Source organism: Idiotropiscis lumnitzeri, chromosome 4, assembly GCF_059441095.1.
Source record: "Idiotropiscis lumnitzeri isolate Australia: NSW breed Sydney's pygmy pipehorse chromosome 4, RoL_Ilum_1.0, whole genome shotgun sequence".
NCBI classification, from domain to species: domain Eukaryota; kingdom Metazoa; phylum Chordata; class Actinopteri; order Syngnathiformes; family Syngnathidae; genus Idiotropiscis; species Idiotropiscis lumnitzeri.
The window spans coordinates 3,470,604-3,493,656 of record NC_142394.1 but is presented as its reverse complement, the minus strand read 5'-3'; the positions used below and the strand labels follow the sequence as shown (position 1 = coordinate 3,493,656).

Here is a 23,053-nt window from a genome sequence, read left to right as displayed (position 1 = left end):
TCTAAAAACAGTTTATTACAATAAAAAAAATGCAGTTTCATTTTTATATTGTATTATTCATAATTAATTTAATTTAATTCATAAGTAATTTAGCTATGACTAGTTGACAAAAAAAAGATTTTTACAATTCACGATAAATCAATTAACCAACTGTTTAATGTAATGTACTCAACAACTAATTACCAAATCAATAATCGCTTCTGTTAATAAATTAATAATTTAGATACCTTTTTTAATTTAGATATTAAAACATCGTCCGAAAATCATCATCTCACCAGTAAATAGTCTCCAATTTCTATAGTCCTCCACAAAAGCAGACCATTTTTACTAATAAAACCTTTGATCAATTTTTTTTCTTATTTTCAGTCATGTTACAGACCAAACCACTAACTGAATATGATTTTTTTATTAATTTTTTTCATGGTCAGTTTGTAATAATGTCCTATGTTTGCATAAAGGCATGAAAATTAATCATTGTTTTTTTTTTTAAATCCGATGGCTCGTCAAATTAACCAACAGATTAATCATTTATTAAAATAATCATTAATTTAATCCCTAATAATGGGATGAATATGTACAAAATACATGAAAATGAACAAATACATTTTAGTTATGTGAATTACTTTATAATACTAATAAAATAATTATCATTTCCAATTGTATTATTGAAAATAAACAATTGACAAGTTGTTTATGCAAATAAATATAAATCAGATTTTGTTTTTTTTTTACTGATATACAACCAATCAACCAATTTACTGTTTAGTGAATAATAATAAATAAACAGGGATACATGTTGGTGTGGAATGCAAAAAAATAATACAGGATTTGAAATGCTCAGCATGCGAGTTTAAAGAATGTGATGATTCCTTGAGGCATACTTTTCACACCCACAATCTAGCCGAAATCTTCCTGTCAATCTTTTGGAGGGTTCATGTGAACTACTTATGGATTATATGATGTTTGAATATTGTCTAAAAGATGTTTGATGAAAAATGTACATTTTGCAGATTTAAAGTAGGCTACCTCAATTTACCACTGCTCAACACTGCAAACGGTACCTTCCAAAGTCTGATTTTCAAAATGGAAAGACGGGCCAGATCAACAAAACCTAACCCTTAAAATTGCAATTCATCATAATTAATTAACCAATTATTTAATACAACACCAAAATGATAAATCTATACAGAAAAGAGTTGAGGATATAAATGTTTGGTAGGCTGGATTTAAAAATGCACCTGTTATAATGTTAGTGTGTTTAAGATAGTCACTGATATTACACACTATTTAATATTCATATCAAGATGCATTATACACAAAGAGGGAGACAGGAATTGTAAGTTTAATTTTAGTGACAAAATCCAAAATAACAGTATTCAAAGGAAAAATGTCAAACCCTGGATTTTAAGTACCAAGGAAAATTCATAATTAATTTGGATGACCGCTGTCCACAACGCTCTATTGCAATGAATTAGAAAACAAACGGAAAAATAACATTGTGTCGGTGGCTTGTCTTCTGTCATCGGTGAAGTGTATTGCACATTCGATTCAAATGTTACGACACAGTCTATGCATATCCATTCGTTTGAAGTAGTGGAATCTGTATTTGCACGCTTAGTTCTTTTTTCCTATTTACTGTAAGTCAAATAAGTTTAGAAGTACTTTCCATTGCTCATTCTTTCTTGCTATTAGTTAGCATAAGGGAACACAGTATTTTGAGGAAGAGTGCAAAATCAGGGGAAGAAGTAATGATAATGCAAAAAAAAAACATTTGAGCTCTCATCTATTATCATCATATATCCTTCGCACTAATAAAGTGACAAAAAATTTATACTTAAACTACATTCTAGTTATTCAGATTGCTGGTGCTGCACACTCATAAAATATATGTAAAAAGCATAACAAATAAGGCAAAGCCAAAATTCTCCTCATGGTGTCAAAGTTGGGCAGCTGTTTTTTTTTTTAAATCTTTTTTATCGTATGTTGCAGACGTGCCTTCCTCAGTCTTTCACAATAAAGAAAAGCACAAGATGGCATCTACACTTCCCAGTCTGTATTGCTTTCAGATCACTCCAGCACGTGAACACACGAGCACTGCTTCTGTGAAGACGTGTCTCTGAATCACACAAGTCTGTGCTGGTGTGCGCACAATTTGGTTGGTCGCTTGACGAAATCTAGAACAGGTTCTCAGCCATGGCAGTGAAACGGTGCAGAAATCTCCATAGTTCATCACTTTCCCTCTAGATGTATGGCAGTATTTAACAGACGTCCACACAGATGCTATTAAAAGAGTCGGGCCTGTTTCTTTAGCTCATTCCTCTTCCATAAAGCCAACCTGTCGAAATCCTCGATGGTCATGCCGAACACTTGGACAAACTCCTCTGGGGACAGGTGACGCTGGGAGAAAAGATGGGGAAATCTCTTCAACAAATGTCAACAATTTTATTTTTGCATCTAAAATTTCATTCTGATCTGGGCAAGCAAAATGACTCGTGTTTCTGTCCAGTCCAAATTCAACAGTATGTAGTCAGAGAGCTGTAAGTTTTACGCTTCACTTATGCCAGTCGACTTGCACGCTTGCTCCTTCTTCACTGTACTTGTCACACATTAGAGTTGCTCTCGTTCATTTCTTGCCTTACTATTAATTATTAATCAGTTAACTTCCACTCACATTAGTAGGAGTTCAAGTTACCTCCAGTCTGGCTCGCTCGACATCTTTGGGAAGCCTGTTCCTCCCTCTGGTGGTGACAATAAGCGCTTCATAGGGGTAAATCTGCAAGGAAATCCAAATGGGCCTTATGTCACCTGACAACATTCAAACATTCAAAACATCTGAAAGTGTTTTACCCTTACCTTGTATTCAGCTGTAATTCAAATGAAAGATAGTTAAGTCGTTGCATTCAAATAAATGACATAAAAAAAACATGCTTTAAATACATTTCGTAGTACCTCTGCTTCCCCAGTTGACTTCATTGCTACTGTCGTACTGGTACTGGTAGCAGTCGGCACTCTGGGGCTGGGGGTGATACAAAATAAAATAGAGTCCATTTAGCAAGTATAGACACCAAAGAACAGTCAAGTTTGTGATTGTTAAGTCAAAATATGTGAGAAGGTTCGAGGGGTATGAATACTTTTTCAAGGCTCTGTACTACATACAAATGCCAAATATTGTCAGGAAGTGCTTTGCTGGATTCACAGGCGTCTCACCCTTTGCATGCCATTGCGTCTGTAACCTGGGAGTGAGGCAGACTTGCACACAAAATCTAAAAGAAAAACATGCAAATGTTCAAGTATTAATTTAACACATCAAACGCGCAGTGACAATCTAGTGCCACAAGATGGCGCTCACTACTAACATTTGATGGTGGTGGTTCTAGGGCTGTACTGTTAAAATAATCTACTCACCACTATCGGTGCTGTATTGAGATCGGGGAGCTGTGAATGACAAACAACCAGAAGACCATTCAAATTTCTTAACTTCACAAATAAAAAGGAAACCGGCAATGAAACATTCAAAAGCTTCTTGACATGATAGCTGTTGGCCTGATTATTTTTCATTAATACGTGGGAGAATCACACAGAATTACAGGTACAAAATGAAGAGAGAGGCCCATTAAGGAGAGGAATCAAACACGTTTGAATCGCTCAATATGGTTTCACGTCTTTGTTGCCTTTGAACGAGAACCAACAGAGTGCTGTTCAGTTGTGTCCCCTCCCATTTGAGAAAGGGCTTTAATGAGAGATCTTACTGCTCATAAATAAACCAGGATATGGGACACCAGCTGTGCACGGGAGAACAAGTGAGTTTCATACACACATGGATGGATGCATGCATATACGGAGCCATGAAGGATAGCATGTTGAGAAGCACGCCTGGGCGGGCGAGGAAGAAGGAGGAGGACGAGAAGTAAGATCCAAGTAGCATGCAAAGCAGCAAAGAGGGAGATGACGAAAGCGATGGTGCATGCAAGTGAAAAGAAGCACTTGAAAAAAGGGGAGCGGATGAAGACAAGCTACAGCGTGAATGTCACGGGCTAAAATAACAGCCTCAACTAGTGCTGGGCGATATGGAAAAAAGCCATTTCATATCACCATATAGATATTTTCAGTTATTCTGTTAAAAACATCCATCCATCCAATATCTGTACCGCTTCTCACAAGGGTCGCTGAGGGTGCTGGAGCCTATCCCAGCTGTCTTGGGCCAGTAGGCGGGGCACACCCTGAACTGGTTGCCAGCCAATCGCGGGGCATGTTACAAAGTGTGTGTTAAATAACGTAAAGCAGCATCATGCGGCACAATCACTTGGCTAAAATAGGTTACATTTTCCTTCCTACTGCTGAAGACTAACCATGAGGTTGAGAGCAACAAGCCGTTTCCATGTCAATAAACCTTCCCTCAACAACCCCACACTAACCACAAACCTGCATTCACAACACCACTACCACCACCGCAAAGCCAACGCCAGCTCAGTCTTGGAAAAAGATACAGTGCTGGAGATCAAAGAAAATGTGTGTGTGTGTGTGTTTTGTAATGGTGCTAATTGTCCTGTTGTATACTAGATTTACTCCTCCAACAACAAAGCTCGAGGTGGTATGAGACGTACGCTTGGTACTGATCCATTCTGGAACTTGTGGCGACATGAGTGAAACGGGTTTTTGCTTACATCCATTGATAGTGTTGTTGTAAGCCGTGGAGCTGTAGCTTGTAGTGTTGAGGGTTTCCTTGCTCCCGCTACGAGAATTCCTTGCACTGCCCCAGGGGTCGTTGTCATAGGAACCAGATCTGGCTTTCATCTCCTCCTTGAGGATCATCCTTCCTATGCCACTCCCAATCTGAGAAGAAGGAATTTGATGTGCAGAGCACAAAGTAGTGTGGGAGCAACTAACAAGGGGGCTCGTTTAGGTACTGTACCCTAAGATATGCATTATTTATGGCGTTTTTGACGCTATGTTGAAGTAACGGGGAGCAAATAATGAAGCGCTTACTCTTTGAAGACCGTGACTCCAACTCTCTTCATCTCCCCCCGTTGAGAACCGTCTCCTTGGTACCCGGTAGGCTGAGCGACAATGAAGATAAAAGACATTCCCTTATGAGTGAAAAGCAACTCAGGTATACTCTGATGACTTGGGCCCAGCGTAGGCAGAAAACCATATGGAGTGAAATGAGTCTTCCGTACCCCGGGGGGAGCTGCTGTATGGGTAGTAGTCACACTCAGACTGGGTGTATGGCTCAGGAGAGAAGGTGGAGAGGCGGGAGGATCTTAAGATATCCTCACTGGTCCTACTTTTGGTTGCTGCGTTCAAATGATTGTCTGTTAAAAAGGGAGACATTTAGGAGAGAGCCAAAGCAGGCAAAACAAAACAAAAAACAAGTAATGGATCAAAGACCAATCAAACGTGACATTCTGGTCTGTCAAATGTTTAAATAGCTGTCACTCTGAATGAATGAGTTTGCCCAGCCCAACTTAGTCATCTGCAATTTGCTTACTGCTCTACTTTTGCTGCTTTCAATATTCAAATACCTGCTGGGAAATGGGGCTGTTGGCAGTGCAGCCATAAAAACAGAATGAAAAGAGATGCGTCACAGTTTTTTTTTGCTGAGATGAAAAGGATTTCTACAAAATTAATTATCCTCTGATTCATACCGGAAAATTCTCTTTTTGCAGAGATGTATGTGTGTATGTACAATATTAGTGAGAAAAGCATTTCGTGGCATTATCTGTTCTCACTGTCACTCCTGCCTGAGGAGTGAATTGCCAGAACCTGCATACAGGCTTCTTAAAGACCAAGTGTGAAGTAAACTTGATAAATTTTATTTTGAGTAACAAATCTATTTTAAGAATCGTCACATTACTTTCTTTTTAACACAAACGTCCTGGATTCCTAGTTAGACCCATTGCAACGCCCTAACAAAGAAAATGTTATTATTCGGCAATCTCTGCTATGCTTCATGAACGACGTCATTTACAGAACAACGGGTCGCCAGTCGCCATTGTACTGCATTGCTTATTGTCCGGTGAGCTGCTCAACTGTCATTGTTGTTGCGTTATTCAGCGAAATGCCTCGGCGCTGTGTAGCGATGCATTGTTCGCATTCTGGGAAGCATCTGTTTGAGTAGCCAAAACGAAAAAATAAGGCATGTAAATGGATCAATTTCATTCTAGCAAACAGGGGGAATTTCAAGCCAGTGTCGACGAGTGTTCTTGGCCACAAGCACGCCATGTCGGTTTTCTCAACCGTTTTGCTTATGATAAAGGGTTCGCAAAAAGATCAATCCATCTTGAAAAACGTGCAGTGTTGCGTGTAGTGTGACAGCTTGTGTGTGACTGACGGCTGTGATGTATGTATGTGGCGTGCGCATGGAAGGAGCCGAGGAGAACGAGCGCGCGGATGTTACGTAGGGAGTTGAACAGCAAGTGTGTATATATACCTTAAATACCTCTCCATTGACAACGTAAGAAACCGACCTACCATAACGTGTGGTCTCAGTAATAGCAGAATAATCTCACCGTGTGTCATTTACAGCATGGCAGAGCATTGAATTTAGAACAAAAATGCAAAGCTAATAAAGCAGCCTATATATCTTAGCGTTCCAATCTCGATGAGTCTTGTCTCCACTGCATGTCCGCTGTTATGCCAAAATGTCCAATCTCGATGAGTCTTGTCTCCACTGCATGTCCGCTGTTATGCCAAAATGTCCTACCCGTGCGTATCGTCCTACCGGAAGCTGATTTGACAGCCGCACAATATTTTTGTTCTCCTGAGGGTGTGGATCCCCTCAGATACGTTTGATATTTCATTTTGTGAGTCAATATCTGACTGGGTCGATACACTTTCTATGTTGACGTCTGCCATAGTTGTCTTGGAATCACATCACACTTCTGGGTTTGTCGCTCGGCAGAATCTCACTTTGGGAAAACGATTATTTTGTCAAATATACAAAATAAAAAATAGAATTGGCTTTATCATTTGTATTATGTGTGTGCGTGTAATTGACTTGTGACCCCAAAAAAATTTATTTGGCATTTTCCAAACTTACTTCCCACTCGGTCTTTAAGACAGGTGGACAGCAGTGAAACACGCAAAATAAATTAGCCTTGTCCAAGTTCAGATGGTGAATTTACAAGGAGCCAACCTAGGGAGTTCGAGGCGATAATGTTTGAGCCAACAGCATGAAAATAAGCTCTTTTAACTTTAGTTCTGTCAGGGCCTAGCCTGAGGCAGGCAGTCATTTCATGAATGTGAAGCAATCACATTGATGTCACTCTGCACAAAAGCACAGTCAATGGAAGTCAATGGGGTCGACATGCAACCTAATGTCAGATGGATCGTTCCTCGCTCTGTTAGCCAGGAACCATGCCGGCCTCGATCCATGATGCATTGAATTCCAATCCACACAATGCATGACACCAGTGGCGGACATTGTCATTTTAGGGACACACACTTTCCACTTGCCTGACACCACATACACAAGTACACAAGTATGTTCACAGCAAAGTTGAGTAGGCTGAACAGTGCTGACATGGCGTCCCAAAAACAAGAAGAAAGACACAGACATGAATATAATCCACGGACTGACTGAGTGAAACAGCAAGTACGAGGGAGATTACTTACAGTGGCAAGGTCACCGGGTTAAATGGAGCAGGATGCGGAGGGTAGTGGAAAAAATGTGATTGGATGCAAGAAAAAAAGAGGTGAAAAGAAAAGGGAAATGTTACTGGTGCACCCCTGTGGGAGATGTGACACTTTACCACGCATATAGGGGCATATTCTCCCATGTGCTTAAGTCAGAAAAGGCGGGCTGCTGCACACTTTTTTGGCTGCACAAATTCTCCCATTGACTTTAAGTCATTAAATGTGTGCACTCTGGGTGGATGTGCGCATTCTCCTGCAGATTTAACATCTTTTGCCTCCGTACTCTGGCCCAAGGTATAGCGGCTCTCGAAAGCAAAATATATTGCACGTTTTGAGTCATTTCACAGCCGCTGACAGCGAGTGACGACTGACGACTGTCAACAGCTGACATGTGCTGGCGTGCAGACAGGGCAGGAGGCGGGGTACACCTGTCCCATATACGCTCACTGACCCTATGACAATACAATAAGGGCCAAATGTTGACATTATATCATATTAAATGGTGAAACCAAAAAAAATGTCCTTCACTTGTGAGGAGCATCTCCACATGCCAATGGGACATGCAATTGAGGCATTGGTCACAATATATAAATCTGTGATTTTTGGGGGTATTGGATGCACCACTCATGTGGTACGTTGCTTGAGAACCTGGTCAACTCTCAATGTGCATTCTAATCATTCTGTTATGGACATGGTATTCTGTTTAAGTTTCGGGTGTTGGATTTATTCAAAAGTAAAGGCAAAAGCACGAGCCCCTTCAAAGTAGCCTGTGGATGAGCCGTGTACACTTCACTGGCGAAAACGATGCAAGTTAATTTCAGGATATTTTCAAAATGGATCTTATGGAATTCTCATGTCTCACGAAAACTCCACAATCTGGAAATTATTCGAAATCTTTGATGTGGGTGTGAAAGAAGCCTAGTCGGGGTCGGGAGAATCGCCACACCTTAAAAGGTGCGCAAGCAAGCTGTAAAAGGAATTGACTTTAGCGCAAATGGAAGAATATGCCCCACAGCGAATAAAGCCAAAAGATATTTCCTGAGGCTATATGTGGCTCTAGCCTGCAGAAAACTCACCAATATGAAAAAAAAAAAATGTTTATTAAATAGCACATAACAGGTGTGTAATCCGGAGCAATGCAAATTTTGGGAATTTGGTCTCACATCACTTTCCTTTCAGTTGGCTTAGGTCGATATTTCTTTGTTTGAAAATCCAACTTTATGCAAGGACAGATTACAGCCTGTGATATAATTAGCATAATTTTCATGGACAGACATGTTGCTACACAGGTTGACAGAATTTACTAAAAGGCCACAAAAATTAGCATGCACAAAAACACAGAACTACAACCAAGGCCACATTCTAAAATACTTTGCTTATGGAATGTAACTGTGGATCACAGAACATGTTTAAGTTTAATTTGTGAACAAGCAAACATGGCAGCTTGTGTTCGGAGACAAATTATTAAAATTCAGCAGCTTCCATTGGATTTCTGCCCATGAGTCATCAACATTTTAGACGAATGCCAATAATTTCTATATTGATTAAATAATTTTCTTTTATAATACAGTTTGTTGTATGCATGTTCTAAATATGTGATTTCCCACGTATTAAAAAGGGTGATGGCTGAGCAGAGTTGACTTCTTTCATGGCCTATCGCAAAAACTAAAAGCATCTGTCCAACCAAGATGGTCCATTTTTCACGAACAAGCGCAGTTTATAAACTTTTTGATCAGAAAACTGAAATTAGTTATCATTTACTTTTTTATCCATTAATTTTGGAGAAATTAGCAAATAAGTGACGACTTGAAAAACACGTACTTTTAATGAGGAATATGGCCACGCCCCCCCCAAAAGGCATATAAAGATCCCTGGCCACCTGATGGCCGCTGTCAGCCACCTTCTGCCGCCTGAGAGTTGACACGACTTTAGTGTGGCTAAAATATAACCGATCGGGGAGAATCGATTGTCACATTATTTTTGATTTTGTGGAGGTGATCACATGTGCTCACGTTTGATGTCAACAAATCCAAACAATCGTACAGAACACTTTTATACTTTCACAGGTTAAAGTGAAAGAAGGTTGCCATTTTAGACAACAGAACTAACAATTCGAGTAATATTACCTCGCTTGCATCCCTGCTGTGACGTAGACGCTGAAACCGGAATGAACTCATTCACTACCAGCCGAGTAAAAAAAAAAAAAAAAAATGGATCTTTGACATCTTTAGCTGTCAATGGTAGTAAATGAGATAATAACAAGCCGAGCTCCAGAAGGGGGCGTGCCAATTAGTCGTAAATCTAATACCAAAAAAACCTTAGCTCACTACAGAATTTTTTAGGGGGGAGCATTTTAGTACTGATAACATTTTTACACGCAAACCTATTACATAAGTGCCAATGTTAACGTCAATCAAGGATCCCTTTAAGTATCTCACCACTAATAAATGAAGCAAGTCAAGTACTGTTAGTGTTTGCTAGCAAGGCTTTGTTTTTTTTTATTGCTGTAGTTGAACTAACAATAATTGGAATGTCAATACTAATCCATAGTTGGTCCAAAGGGGCTGTTGAAAGACATCGATAGATCAGTAATGACATCGCTGTCCAAGCACAGCATGACTACACTGACAGGAGGACAGGCAGGCTAAGGCGGGGCGGAGCTAACTGCACTGTACCCGTTCTCTTATAGATGGGAGGCTTCCTGTAGATGTTGGGCTCCCCTGTGGCTGAGGAGAGAAAGAGGAGATGGAAAATTGAAACGCAGTGCCATAAAAGAGGAAAGGCTAGAGGTTGTGAGTTGCTTTTGGAACAATAGGATGAGAAGAAGAAGAGAGGTTGTGAAGGAAGACACAATAAGGTCAAGTATGCCGTATGAGAGGAAGGATAGGCCAAAAGGGAATATGTTTTGTTTATGAATATGACTTTGTTACATATAGTATTGTTCACATCCTTTCACTCCCAAGGAATCTGAAGTTGTTCCTCAGAGTGATTTGTACATTGCTGGTGAGGAGTCCTACCTGGTACATGAAAATGTTTTGGGGGCTGGATGAGGGTCGGTGTGCTGGAGCGTCCCTCTTGATCGTAGTACGGTGAGCTCCTGCCGCTCTCACATCCTACAGCCAATCACAGCAAAGAATAGGAGGGTCCCACACCAAATGATCAATGAAGTACTGATTTGCAGTTTAAAAAACTGAAAAAAAACCAGCTTGTAATTAAGTATACTTTGAAAACTTCTGCAATTAATTAACATAATATACAATTACATAAAATAGTTTTTGAGCTATTGAAAAATACACCTCTCAAATTGCACTTGAATTTCAACCCCTGTCATGCAGAATGTACGTCGATGCTAGCACATCATGATGGACCTCATCATAACAGGATTAAATGCACAGTTAGCTTTTAGTTAGGTTTACTGTGGCTTTCTATGTCACAACAAAAGGGAAAAGAGATGGAGAAGGTAAGAGGAGAGGCGTGAATTGAAAAATAATGAATTGAGGACTTAATCATGGCCTGATGCTGTATATAACACCCGATTACAACAACCGCCATTGATGTGACCATGTAAATATGGCCCCTCAAGGCTATGAGCAGAATATAATGTCAGAGCCAACAAGGGTCTTATTTAGGCACACGGAAAAATTATGCTCCTGTTAATATTTACATATTTTTGTTTGCATAAAAACATTCCGGCATTTGCATTGATATTGACTTGACAATAGATTTTTATATGCTCACCAGGGTAACCAAAGTGCTGCGGAGAGCGAGGCATGGTGGGTGACATGCCTTGACGACTGTTGGTTGGGGAGTCAATGTAAGCTGGACTGGAGCAACGCCTCTGCTTCATGTCCAGGCAGTCATAGTCCTTGACACGTGAGAGGTGGAAAGAACAAGACAACAAAAGGAAAACATAGCAGTGCTTTTAAGAGCTCTTAAGTGCTTGTGTTGTAAGTGTGAATGGGAATGCCTACCTGAGAATAGGGAGAAAGTGTCCCAAGTGACTGCAGAATCAAAGAAGGAAGACATGTTGTTTAAAAATACACATATCTTGCAATTCATCACAGTAATACATTCAGATTATGCATTTACAGTCGCGCTGCCCTTTGGCAGGCTTCCATAATCAGAATAATCAGAACAAAGCAGCTTTTGTAGCCAAGATGAGATGAATTGTTTCAAACAGTGTCAACTTGATGACGTTATAAAGAGCTGCTATAATTAAGGATTTGTATTCATTTGAAATGATACAAATTCACATTGGAGAGTCTGGATAACCAGGACAGTGAATTCCATTGAAAAAACATCGGAACGTGGCCATACTGCAAGTTGCAATTGTTTGTTGAGTTGATTTATTTGATGTATTGCACTTCATATAACCCTAATGAAAATGTAGTGTGCCAAGAAATACGCAATTCACCAAACATTTTTACGAGGGTGTCTACCTGAAAAACTGAACATTTCTCCTTAAATTACAGACCAGTGCCACATTTGGCCTGGAGTGTGTAGCTGTTGTACCTCCCCATAGCTGTAAGTCATGTCTAGCCTGTCATCAGAGGTGTATCTGTGGTAGGGCTGGTATGAGGAGCATATGAGGTCTGGCTGCTGGACTTCATATATGGCCTTGATCTTTGGGAGGGCAGCTAGGTCCTTATAATCTAGGAACTCATTCGCCAATCTGGCCTGGAGAGAGGACAAACACACGCACAACCACCAACACAGACACAACAGCAACCACATGAAGGACGCCCAGAAACAGTAGTATGGGAACTCCACGAGTGATGGTAAGCAGAACATGCAGCCATGGAGAAGTCTAAGCAGACACATGAACACATATGCAAGCACCTGTATAATTCGTGTATGTGTCTGAAATGTCTGACAGTTGTTGACCTTCAGGAGGAAAGACAGCTCGAGCGTAGGAGGGGGAGGGGAAACAACTTGGAAGGCAAGTATGCTTACACTGCATTTGTCCCTCATCCATCACCTCAACCACAAAGGTCATTGATTAAGAGATGAGAGGCAAGCATGGCCGAGCACAGAGCAGTGACTCCCCACTTGCATGCAGAAGCCACATTGCGTGCACTGACAACACACAGCAACACTCAGCAGTCCGCCATGACACATCAAGTATAGAAATGGAATTCTGGGAGACAGAATGACAGTCACCACTGCTGACAAAGGTAACTTTATTAAGTCCTAAATATACTATGAAGCACTTATGCCCAGCCACTATATTATGACCACAATGTCATGATTTACAATTAAAATAATAATAATAATAATTAAAAAAAAGATGTGTCAAATATTTTTTGTTGAGGGTTAATTTAACAATATGTTTATTTTTGGTGTAGAACTGAGAGTTACGTCTAATGTTGGATAATATTATAATAGGAGTGAGAGTGACCATAATGTTGTGACTGATCAGTTTATTTATTGATTTGCAGGTGCAAAAGTGTTTGAGAATTTTTATCACAAATTATTATTTTCTTAATAATTACGGTCACTTTAATTCTAATGATTTATATTCTTCTCCCTGGACAGAATGTTATCCTTCCATCATTTTTCTATTTTGTTTGTTAGCAGTACTGTGCAAGAAAAAAAAAACCCATGATGATTTTCAACAAATCTTTGCAGAATAATGGTGCATGGAGAAAGGAAGGTCCCTATCAGATTAATGCCGATTCAAATGGAATTTGTTTTCATTATTTCCAACTTTCAGTAAATAATACATTAATCTTAATGGCAGAATACAAGCAAGGGTTTTTGTCTTTGAAGCTACACATTTTGGTGCAAATGCAGCCACAGTAGGAATGGTCTACCTCCATGGAAAGCTTTTGCACAATTTACAACTAAGACACTAATGCTCCCTTTCCACTGCTCGGCACTGGCTTGGCTGAATTCTAATCAGTTCTACTACACTTGGTTTGTGGTTCCACTTCAAAACAGTACTGCCATACTAGTTATGGGAAACTGAAGAAATTCATCTAAATAACAACAGAGGAGAACAAATGTCTCAAGCATGTGGCATCTTTATTGGCCAAGTATGTACAGCAGATTTTGTCTCTGGTATCTGGTGTCACTCCAGCACTACAGAAAAATGACACTACAGTATAACAAAACTTTGGAGTGGTATCTGTATGCGAAAATGTGCAATGGACAAAGCGGCCTTAAAAATTTGAGAAGAGTCTAAGGGCAACAAAAAATGAAGCAAATATCGAGAAAGTTGCACTGTGGTGCTTCGTACTGTAGCAAGCAGAACAAAGGCACAGCACATTTTAAGAAGGTTTGGTATTCTCAAACATTAAAATGAAGTCAGCATCTACTCCCAAAGTTTATGGCAACAATACAATATTCACAAGTTGGTTCATTTGTAACTCTAGTCGACGACGCACTAGTACCTGATTGTACATAGTAGCACTGTACCCAACTTGGTTTTATCAGATCAAATCATTAAGAGCTAGTCCAAAAATGGTGAGCTGAGTGGGTACTGTGCAGAGGCACTGCTTTTGACACTGCATATTGTAAGCATAAACATACATAACATTGAAGGAAGGATAACAAGACACACATTCATGCAGGAAAGTTAGTTTCTTGTTGTGATGTTTGTTCAATACAACAACAAGGGACTCAAATTTGTGACATGAATGAGTACAGGAAGTGAACAGGCCACGGGAGTGAGCAGCCCTCAGATTGGTGCCTAATACTCAACTCACAGAGAGTTTTTCTTTTTAGTCCTTTTGTGCATGTTCTAATTTAAGGGTTATCTCTGTGCGGTCTGAAGCAGGAGGGACTAAAAGATGCAAAGACAAATGTCTACTTACACATATAACCCTATTGGGAGAGCCAATGGAGGAGCCCGGAGGGGAGATGGAGGTCTCTGACAGGCGTCTGTGCTGTGAGGTACCAACAACCCCCCCCAAAAAGTACATAGTATTTGAGGAAGCCACATTTTCACTTTTAAGTCAACAAATACAGTCGAAACTTGAATATCAATCTCACCCTGAGCCTCCGCTCTGCTCTTGCTGCTTGCTTGCATAATGGGTGCCACACCTCACACCCTGAAGATGAGTGAAGGACAGACATCAGATTTTACATATTTATGTTTTGTTTACACAAGCCAGAATGGTGTGTGTGTGTGTGTGTGTGTGATGCTTGTGTGTCACATCTCACCAGTCAAATACATTTCCTCTCCCTCTTTGAACATCATGTTACAGCGAGCACAACGAGCACAGGTTGGATGGTAGTGCTTCCCCCCAGCCTGAATGAGAAGAGAAGAACAAACATTGTCAAATGATTTAATTGCAAATCCCACTTGAAGGGGACTTGTTATGGAAAATGGATTTCTTAATTGCTTGCACAAAAGTTGGGTCTCATAGGGTCAAGTGCCAAATTAAACGAGCAAGTAAGTCTGTTATCTGCCTTTTTCTGAAAATGTGTCTGCCGTTTTCCATCCTGCTACCAAACTACACTGTCACTTAAAGACATCGTAAAGCAAACCACCAAAGTATAGATTTGTTTTAGCAAGCAGTGCTACAATTGTTACCTTTGACAAGAGGCACACACTCAATTGTTTGGCAAGTTGTATACTGTATATTGGGCGGGAGTATTTGTGTTTGATGATGTGGCACGCACAAAGATCTGCTCCAGAGGTGAAAAAGTGTATTTCAGCAGCTTGTGATGATGTGTTGCCTCCGGGAGTGAAAATACAATCATATCTTTATGGGTGCCAAAGTGTCACAAGTGAATTTTGTGTGTGTATGTGTGTGTGTTTATTATGACAATTGCTGTTAAATAGCTAAACAATTCTCTTTTAAAGTCTACTAAATAAGTCATCTGTTGAACACATGATCATGATGTCCTCACAGTTCATTGAGGCTTCCTCATACGATTATTTGTTGGAATCACAAGCAAACCAACTCCTGTTTTCCTCCATTCCAAAATGAGCAAATATCCCGAGGGTCAATTAACTCATTCACTACCAACTGAGTTAAAAAAAAAAGACGTATTTAGCCGTCAATGGTATTGAATGAGTTAATATGAAAATGTGCACAAATGCGTGTGGACAATGCACTGCGTTTGTGTTATAGAAAGAAGGCCAAGAATGTCATCATGCAAGTGCAAACATTGTTCCATTTAATCCCGTCTCGTCCTCAATGCAGAGTTCTCACCTCTGTGCCTCAGTGGAGCTGATATCTAAGGCGTGCCCCCAAACCATCACGTCTACCTTTCTGACACACCATCAGGGAATTGCTATTTATAGACACTCTGTCGACATGTATGGTATGTGCAAAAGAGAGCTGAGCTGTTTCATCCTAATTCACTGAGACCGAGCAGGTATGCTGTTAACACCATCATCGATTTTAGATCCAGGCACCTGCAGATACTTTTGCTGTATTTAACTATGAGTAACAGTAATGATAACTCAGGAAATTGTCCAACTATAACAATTGTTCCACAGTCAAGAACTATCTTTCAACTGTTTAAGTGTGAAATGTTATTCATATCAAAAATGTATCGGCATTGTCAAGTGACTCTGAAGCGAAAGCCGAGAGGGATGCATGTCTGTCTCATGAGTTCCAAGAACGGAGCGCTTACTGTCTGTTGTCATATGGTAAATTATTTATACACCAGATGGAACACTCTGTAATAAGGGTTGCATCATCTGAGGCATTACGAGGCTCTTTTTAATACCAAACTGAAATTATGACAGTCATAATGATGATAAAGCGGTACAGAGGTTGAATGGATGGACAGACGGACGGACGGACGAACGATAGTCAGACATGAAAAGTGGTGAAAGGAAATAACAAAAGAGGTTATCTCTTCGGATTCACTTCTGTGACGATCCATTTGAGTAACAAAGTTTGGCTTTGTGGTCCTGGAGACAATCCTAACAGGCTATTGAGCAAAGGTTACATATCAGTAATTGGCAGGAAAAAAATGATACCACAACAAAGGACAATTTGTATAACTTGCTCTTTAAAATATGTGTCCAATTGTATATTCAAAGTTCAGGCCATCAGTTCCGATATAGAGCTCATGCTGAAACGTTTTTCTTTCTCAAGTCAACACTCATATTTTAAATTTATACTTGGACTTCAATTTCAATTTCCATGCAAGCAGTGTGTGGTTTATTCAGTTTGTACTAATTGGCAGTACGAAATCTGAATGCATGTGCCCGAGAGCCGTGAGGGACCGGCAACCAGTTCAGTTGTGTAGTCTGCCTTTTGCTTTAAATCAGACGGGATATGTGACAACTTTCTATGACAGGGAACAGGATAAGCAACAGAGTAAATGGATGCATGTCACTGATGGCTTCCAGTAAGTTACATCAGCTGCGTGCGTCAATATATTTCTCATTAAGTTAAATGCGTTCTACATCATTCTTGGAGCATCAAACTGTGACTCGATCGTGAAAGCAATATGCGTGCATTGGAGCCTTCCTTGAGCGAGATACAGCGATAAGCAGGAAAGAGAGAGAGAGTAAGGGTGAGAGTGGGAGACTTACAGATAAAGACTGACATTTCTGGTGTCTATAAATAACTCAAAGAGGAACAAAGCACTTTACACCAAGCGTTCTGATGAGCAAAGGAGCTCAGGGACAACAAGACACAGAGCATGTGTGTTGCATCCTGATGCCAAAGGTATTTAATCAATCTCTTTCATTAGCTCCAATCCAACTACTCTCATAATTTTCCATTTAACTTTTTAAACACAATTGTTTTAGTCCTCTTGTGTTTTTTTGTGTTACCTTTCTGCCATTCTCCACCAAAATTAATTAATTCTAAACTCCTTACACTTTAACCATTCTGCATGTTTTATTCAGGCCAATACCGCTCCCGATTTTGCACATTTTTTGTTAAAACTAAGGATGATATAACAATACAGCACTTATGCCATAATTAGTGATAAATAAATAAATAAATAAATATATTAATATTAATAATAATAATGATAAGAGTAATAATAATGATAATAATAATGATAATAATCATAATAATCATAATAATAATAATACATGGTTATTGGCAGAATTTAAGTGCCAAAAGGAAGACGTATAGAAACAGTTTTGTTGCACGTTAAGCATAATGTATGAATTATAAAAAAATACAAATATTTGAATATAAATAAGATTACATACTGATAGTTTATTTAGTCAATGTTTCTTTTCAGCACAAACACAGATTCTATCACTGAATATTTAAAAAAAACATCTACACAAAGAATAGTTATGTAAATGTATCTTTTCTTACTCATTGATGTTGTAGAAATTATGTGTTGACGGTTCAAAAATCTAAGGATTTCTATAGATACATGAATATATTAAGGAACCGAATGAATCGTAGAAAATTATCCCATTTTTATTTCTCTCTTTTATTTGCTTTTAATGATTGAAAAGAAAAAGTATAATTACACACCTGTATTTTCACAAAATCATGAGCCAAGAAGTAGTTCTCAGGTTCAAAAAGGTTGGTGCACCAGGATTTAGAGTATTCGATGAACTTGGCATTCATGCTTTTGGAGTCTCAGGAGGAAACCCACACAAGCATTGGGAGGAAATGCAAACTTCGCACAGACGACCAACAGTCAAACCCTGAACCTCAGAACTGTCAGGCAGACTTACTAACCACTATTTGTGTTTTTTGCATGTTGAAAACAGCCCAACCAAACAAATACCACATGGAATTGACTTCAAATTGCGAAATGTTGCTAATGATCATTGAGACCAAAGAGTGTTGTTGCAGACTTTTCGTTTGTATTCTCTGTATCCAGAAAGATTATCTTGAATTAAATATGCAGTCCACCTCTTTGCCAAGTCCTTTTTGTAAATGAAAACTACTACCGTCATCGGAACAGCCTTCCGTCATGTTCTGCAGCACTTTAAGATGTGTGTCTGTATATAGAGCGCAATAACGATCATTAAAATTTGAAACGGTTATACAGTACAAGCCTTTTGGACCTCTACCACAGGTTTTGGTCAACCATAATTATGTGGTTTTCTGGTCAACCCTAAACCGACTGTATGTTCAACTATTGCGGGTGAATTTGTTTTGCTTCGGTTGAGCATCTCAAAATGTTTATCACTCTCCAATCGAAAGTCCCACAATCCCGAAGCACAGCGGGGGCTTAAACAGAGCCGAGGATGAAATGTGACTGCCCAATTGTGATAAGGCTGATTATGCTCAGTTAGCACAGTCATCTCCCATTTGAGTAGTTCTCAATTACTGCTAAATCTCCGTTAGCATTGTGTCACTGCTGAAAGTGTTCTTGGTTCTCACCTCCAGAACCCTTCCACTTATGTATCTGCTGCAGCCCTCACATTTCACCCCGTACTGGGCATGGTAGTCCGCCTCGCAGTACGGCACTCCATCCCTGCAACAGAGTACACATCAAAAAAGTCTCAAAGAATCAACGTAACTGTTGTTCATTGCAATCACAACAACTCTACTGTACTTAAAAAGCAAACAATTCATTCATTCCAAAGTGGTCTGTTTTCTGTTTATGATTTCATGCTCACTTGCTGATGTACTCTCCAGTGAGGACCATGTTGCACGTTTGACATCTGAAGCAGCTGACGTGCCATTGCTTCTCAAGTGCCAAGAGAGACTGACCTTGCTTGATCTCCGCTCCACATCCGGCACAGTCTGGACAAAAAGAGCAAGGACAAAACAGAGGAGGAGGAGGGGGGTGGGGAATTGAGCAGCAGAACAAAAAGAAGACAATATGAAATAGAGGAAAGAATAGGAGACAGAAGCACAAGCATTCAGAGGTATCCAGCCAAAGTGTAATTTTATTTCCTCCAAGGAATTATAACTATTATTATTATTATTCGCCGTCTCTGAAAGTATTATTTTGACCGATTATCCTGTGTAGTGTGTGTTACGTGATTTCGTTTCCTCCCCAATCCGCTTGAAAAATGACCGCCGCCAGCAATTCGAAATGTTTCACCTGTTAAATCTGGACAAGTGCAAATCCTTATGTACGCCTCAAATTCAGCCGAGTGAGAGACCCTGTGATTGTGTCGACAAAATGGAATGATAGCCAGTTAGGAAGCAGCCTGAACCTGAGGCTGTTGTATAAAGTGAGTTCTAAAGCATGTGCAAAAACAAGAACAAAAAGACAAGACAAGTTTGAAATCACAATGAATAAGAAGATTAGCCCAATATCACCGGGCTGCCTCTCCCGGGTCAGTATTGATACTAAAACAGACATCTGATTTGGGAGAGGGCTCCAAAGCTGAAGCTTTTGAAAAATAACTGGAATTTTTTTCCCCCCTCAATATTGAGATTATTTTCCTCTTCTAATTTATTTTTCAAGACATAATCGAAACAAATTAATCTATACAATTGTAGAATAAATGTATGATTCCCAATGAGTGTGACATGAAAAAATATCCAGTCAATTATTTGAATAAAAAAAAAAACATTTAGTTTCAATGAAAAAATCTTTTGTTAATTGATCTGTGCCAACCACGTATCATAACAGGTAGAACGACCAAACGCTCTTTCACTTAACGACAGAAGGCAAATAATCAACATTTTTGTGAATCGTTTTTGCCAAGTGATGTGCCCTGATTGTTTTTATGATTTGAAATGTGTGCCTTGAATCAAAAAAAATTGTCAAACTCTGCAATAAACAATATCAGATTCATTCTACATCAGTGCCAAGTGGTGAGTTTTGGATGTGGGCCTTTAGTGGGTATTTAGTGACCTAATCCACCTCTTAAAAAAAAGCATCATGTCACAAATTGGCGTAGCAAAAAAACAAAGAAAAAAAACACTATATAACTGTGGCTATGTTGGCACTAATACACTAAAAACAACGGTTGTCTGTATAGTCTCGCTTTGAAGCACACACACACTTATGCAGCGATACAAAATGTGATGTGTGTTATTAAAGAAAATCATTATACATATTTCAGTAAAGAACTAAAAGAGAAAAAAAAAACACAGTTACCTTCATAAGTCAAATTACAACAATACTACGAACATATATAGCCTACTGAAATGCAGAAATAATGCAGAGTCCCCCCCTTCCTAATTGCAGTTGTTGCAATTTGAATGTATTACACAGTACTACATTGTGATGTCAATTTGAATTTGATTAATTGTTCAGCCCTGGGGGGACACTCACAGTTTTGGGTGGAGATATTTGCATGTTCCCCACACACACATGCCAATTTTGTCCTCATCAGGCGTGAGGTCTTTCACATTTCAAAAATTATTAAACTGTCAAAAATCAGTGTGCACAGCCCATTTCTTCTCTACGGATAGTCTTTTGCCAAACTTCTGAAGCCCACCAAATCAATAGCTGTGCAAATGTGGTATAATGCTGAGCTCAGCTGCTTCTTCTCACAACTATAAAACTGTTCAACATGATTTTAAGTCATAAGAAAACTTGCCAAAACGCCTACATTATCACCACCTGCAATTAACGATTTCACACACCTTCTGTCATGAAAACTTTGTCGCAAGGCTTCCTCTATGTTGTTATTGAGCGCTTCAGTAACAAGACAATATAGAAAATGAGGGTACACGTGATGAATGGTTCCTGAGTATGACTAGAGTACTAAGGAAAAGTCAGTTTGTCAGGGCATATTCTCAGACATGCTCTACCGGCCCGGGGAGAAGTACAGTATGCACGCTAGCAAAGGGAACACTTCACTGTGCAAACTGTCAGCCAACACAAATGTCACTTGACTGTGAAAAACTGCTGCACTTGCAGTGAGTTTGCTGCTAGCAAAATATATTGGAACTGTCATTCTGTGGTGATAGGGATGGATCAATAAAGCCAAGGCTTTGATTCTCATCAGGAAGGGTTCACAACCAGTTTTCTACTGAGTCATGATATATTTGCTTCCTTTGATGAAGGCCGGATATCTCTTGTCGTTATTCCAGAACATTAGTTCGAGTTGTACAGAATAAACAATTGTATCAAGAATGTAAAATTAACCATTTAAATGCCACATCTATGTGCAACCTTTTGGCAATTGAACCTGTATAAAATGTTTAAATTGTGTTTTGAAAATTAAAAAAAAAAAAAAATCCACAATGGAAAGTTTCCCCTGACTAGACAATAATCCAACCACGGTTATGTAATGAACAAAGATAGTTATGCTTCATCTTGTGCGGTCTAAGCATACATTTGCATTCTTACAAATTACATTTATGTCACAGAACTGCAGTGGAACAGGCTGAGGATTACATTTCAAGGTTGTCCTCTGAGCACCATCACACGCTCTGACAGAATGATGAACACGCATCTAGGGAGCCATTTAGATTTCGTACTCATGAATGGAGCAATCTGGGTAGGACCATAACTTAGTCCTGCTCCACCATCTTTTGTTACCGCATTCAGTGAGCAGTAGCTCGCGTTTTATGCACCAAACTAATTATTCCCTATAAATCACTAGTTCTTTGTTTTGTTGTCATAGTTTTCATTTTCCAACATTTTACCATCAACTGTACTACCACACTATCTGTGCGTGCAAACGCATTATAGTCAGCTCATCAGCTCATTTCTGGTACTAGTTTTGTGTTGGGAACGTGTATTTGCCCAAATGGAGATACTGACACCACATATCTGAGCCAGTTCTCAAAAATGTATAGTGTCTGTATATATAGTGCAATAACAACCATTATATGATATGTGGATGATCAGGAGTAGTTGCAAATATACAATGAATGCCGAGACCCCCAAGTACACCCCAAACCTGAAACAGACACGTCCCTTTTTTTTCTCAGGAAAACAAACAGATGCTAGGCACCACTAAATGACTGCAATTACTTTCCCTCTACTACAACAGATACCATGAGATACCTTGAGTTTACAGTGGCATTCAAAGAGAAAATGCTGCATTCCAGATGCTAAGCTTTTACATATTTCAATAGAGATGGGGGAATAAATAAGGATCTGAAAATACAAAAGAAATATCTCAAGGAAACTGCGTGCCTCATTGCAGGAGATATGAAAAGCTTTATGTTGCAATGGAATTTTATGTAAATATTCAACTTATTGAAACTGCTTTGAAATTAATAGACAACTGGCGGCATGCGAACCACACTCTGGGTGAACCCTTGATTAAAAAGTATAAGTTATTTTTTGGAGCATTCAAACTCCTAGCTGTCGAATGCTGGTTCTTTTTTACGTGCATTGAGAAATTTATTATGAGAAAGCATACATATTAAGTGAATAAAACAAAAATGTGTGTGGTCCTATGTTAACGCCCAAAATCCCTGATTTAAAAAATAAATAAATAAAAAAAGAGAGACCCTCCATGAGTGAAGTTGCCCATATTTGCCATATTGCCAATATTTATTATTTATTTCCATCCATCCATTTTCTCTGGAGCTTGCAAGTGAGCTGTAACCTTTCCCAGCTTGAGAGGTACCAAGAGGGAAGAAAGTGAAGTGGTAGGGAGACA

At 39.3% G+C, this 23,053-nt stretch overlaps 1 protein-coding gene across 7 annotated transcripts in view; it reads right to left on the bottom strand.

Annotated features, from left to right (window-relative positions):
• Positions 1–1,322: 1,322 nt before the first annotated feature.
• ablim3 (actin binding LIM protein family, member 3) overlaps positions 1,323–23,053 on the bottom strand; it is a 56,464-nt gene continuing 34,733 nt past the window's right edge. For 3 of the 7 annotated variants that reach the window (XM_088293786.1, XM_088293788.1, XM_088293785.1), the window contains 19 exons: positions 19,148–19,274; positions 18,909–19,002; positions 14,800–14,887; positions 14,629–14,687; positions 14,451–14,522; positions 12,148–12,312; positions 11,607–11,636; positions 11,374–11,500; positions 10,653–10,748; positions 10,311–10,361; positions 5,178–5,312; positions 4,987–5,057; positions 4,665–4,833; positions 3,406–3,435; positions 3,208–3,263; positions 2,950–3,016; positions 2,854–2,864; positions 2,693–2,773; positions 1,323–2,397 (listed from right to left, as the gene is read on the bottom strand). In XM_088293786.1, the coding sequence (XP_088149912.1) occupies positions 2,284–2,397; positions 2,693–2,773; positions 2,854–2,864; positions 2,950–3,016; positions 3,208–3,263; positions 3,406–3,435; positions 4,665–4,833; positions 4,987–5,057; positions 5,178–5,312; positions 10,311–10,361; positions 10,653–10,748; positions 11,374–11,500; positions 11,607–11,636; positions 12,148–12,312; positions 14,451–14,522; positions 14,629–14,687; positions 14,800–14,887; positions 18,909–19,002; positions 19,148–19,274 (1,643 nt within the window). In that variant the 3' untranslated portion in view covers positions 1,323–2,283. Of the gene's footprint in view, positions 2,398–2,692; positions 2,865–2,949; positions 3,017–3,207; positions 3,264–3,405; positions 3,436–4,664; positions 4,834–4,986; positions 5,058–5,177; positions 5,313–10,310; positions 10,362–10,652; positions 10,749–11,373; positions 11,501–11,606; positions 11,637–12,147; positions 12,313–14,450; positions 14,523–14,628; positions 14,688–14,799; positions 14,888–18,908; positions 19,003–19,147; positions 19,275–23,053 lie in introns of all 7 variants that reach the window. The other 4 variants (XM_088293789.1, XM_088293790.1, XR_015842867.1 and 1 more) reach the window with 4 other exon arrangements.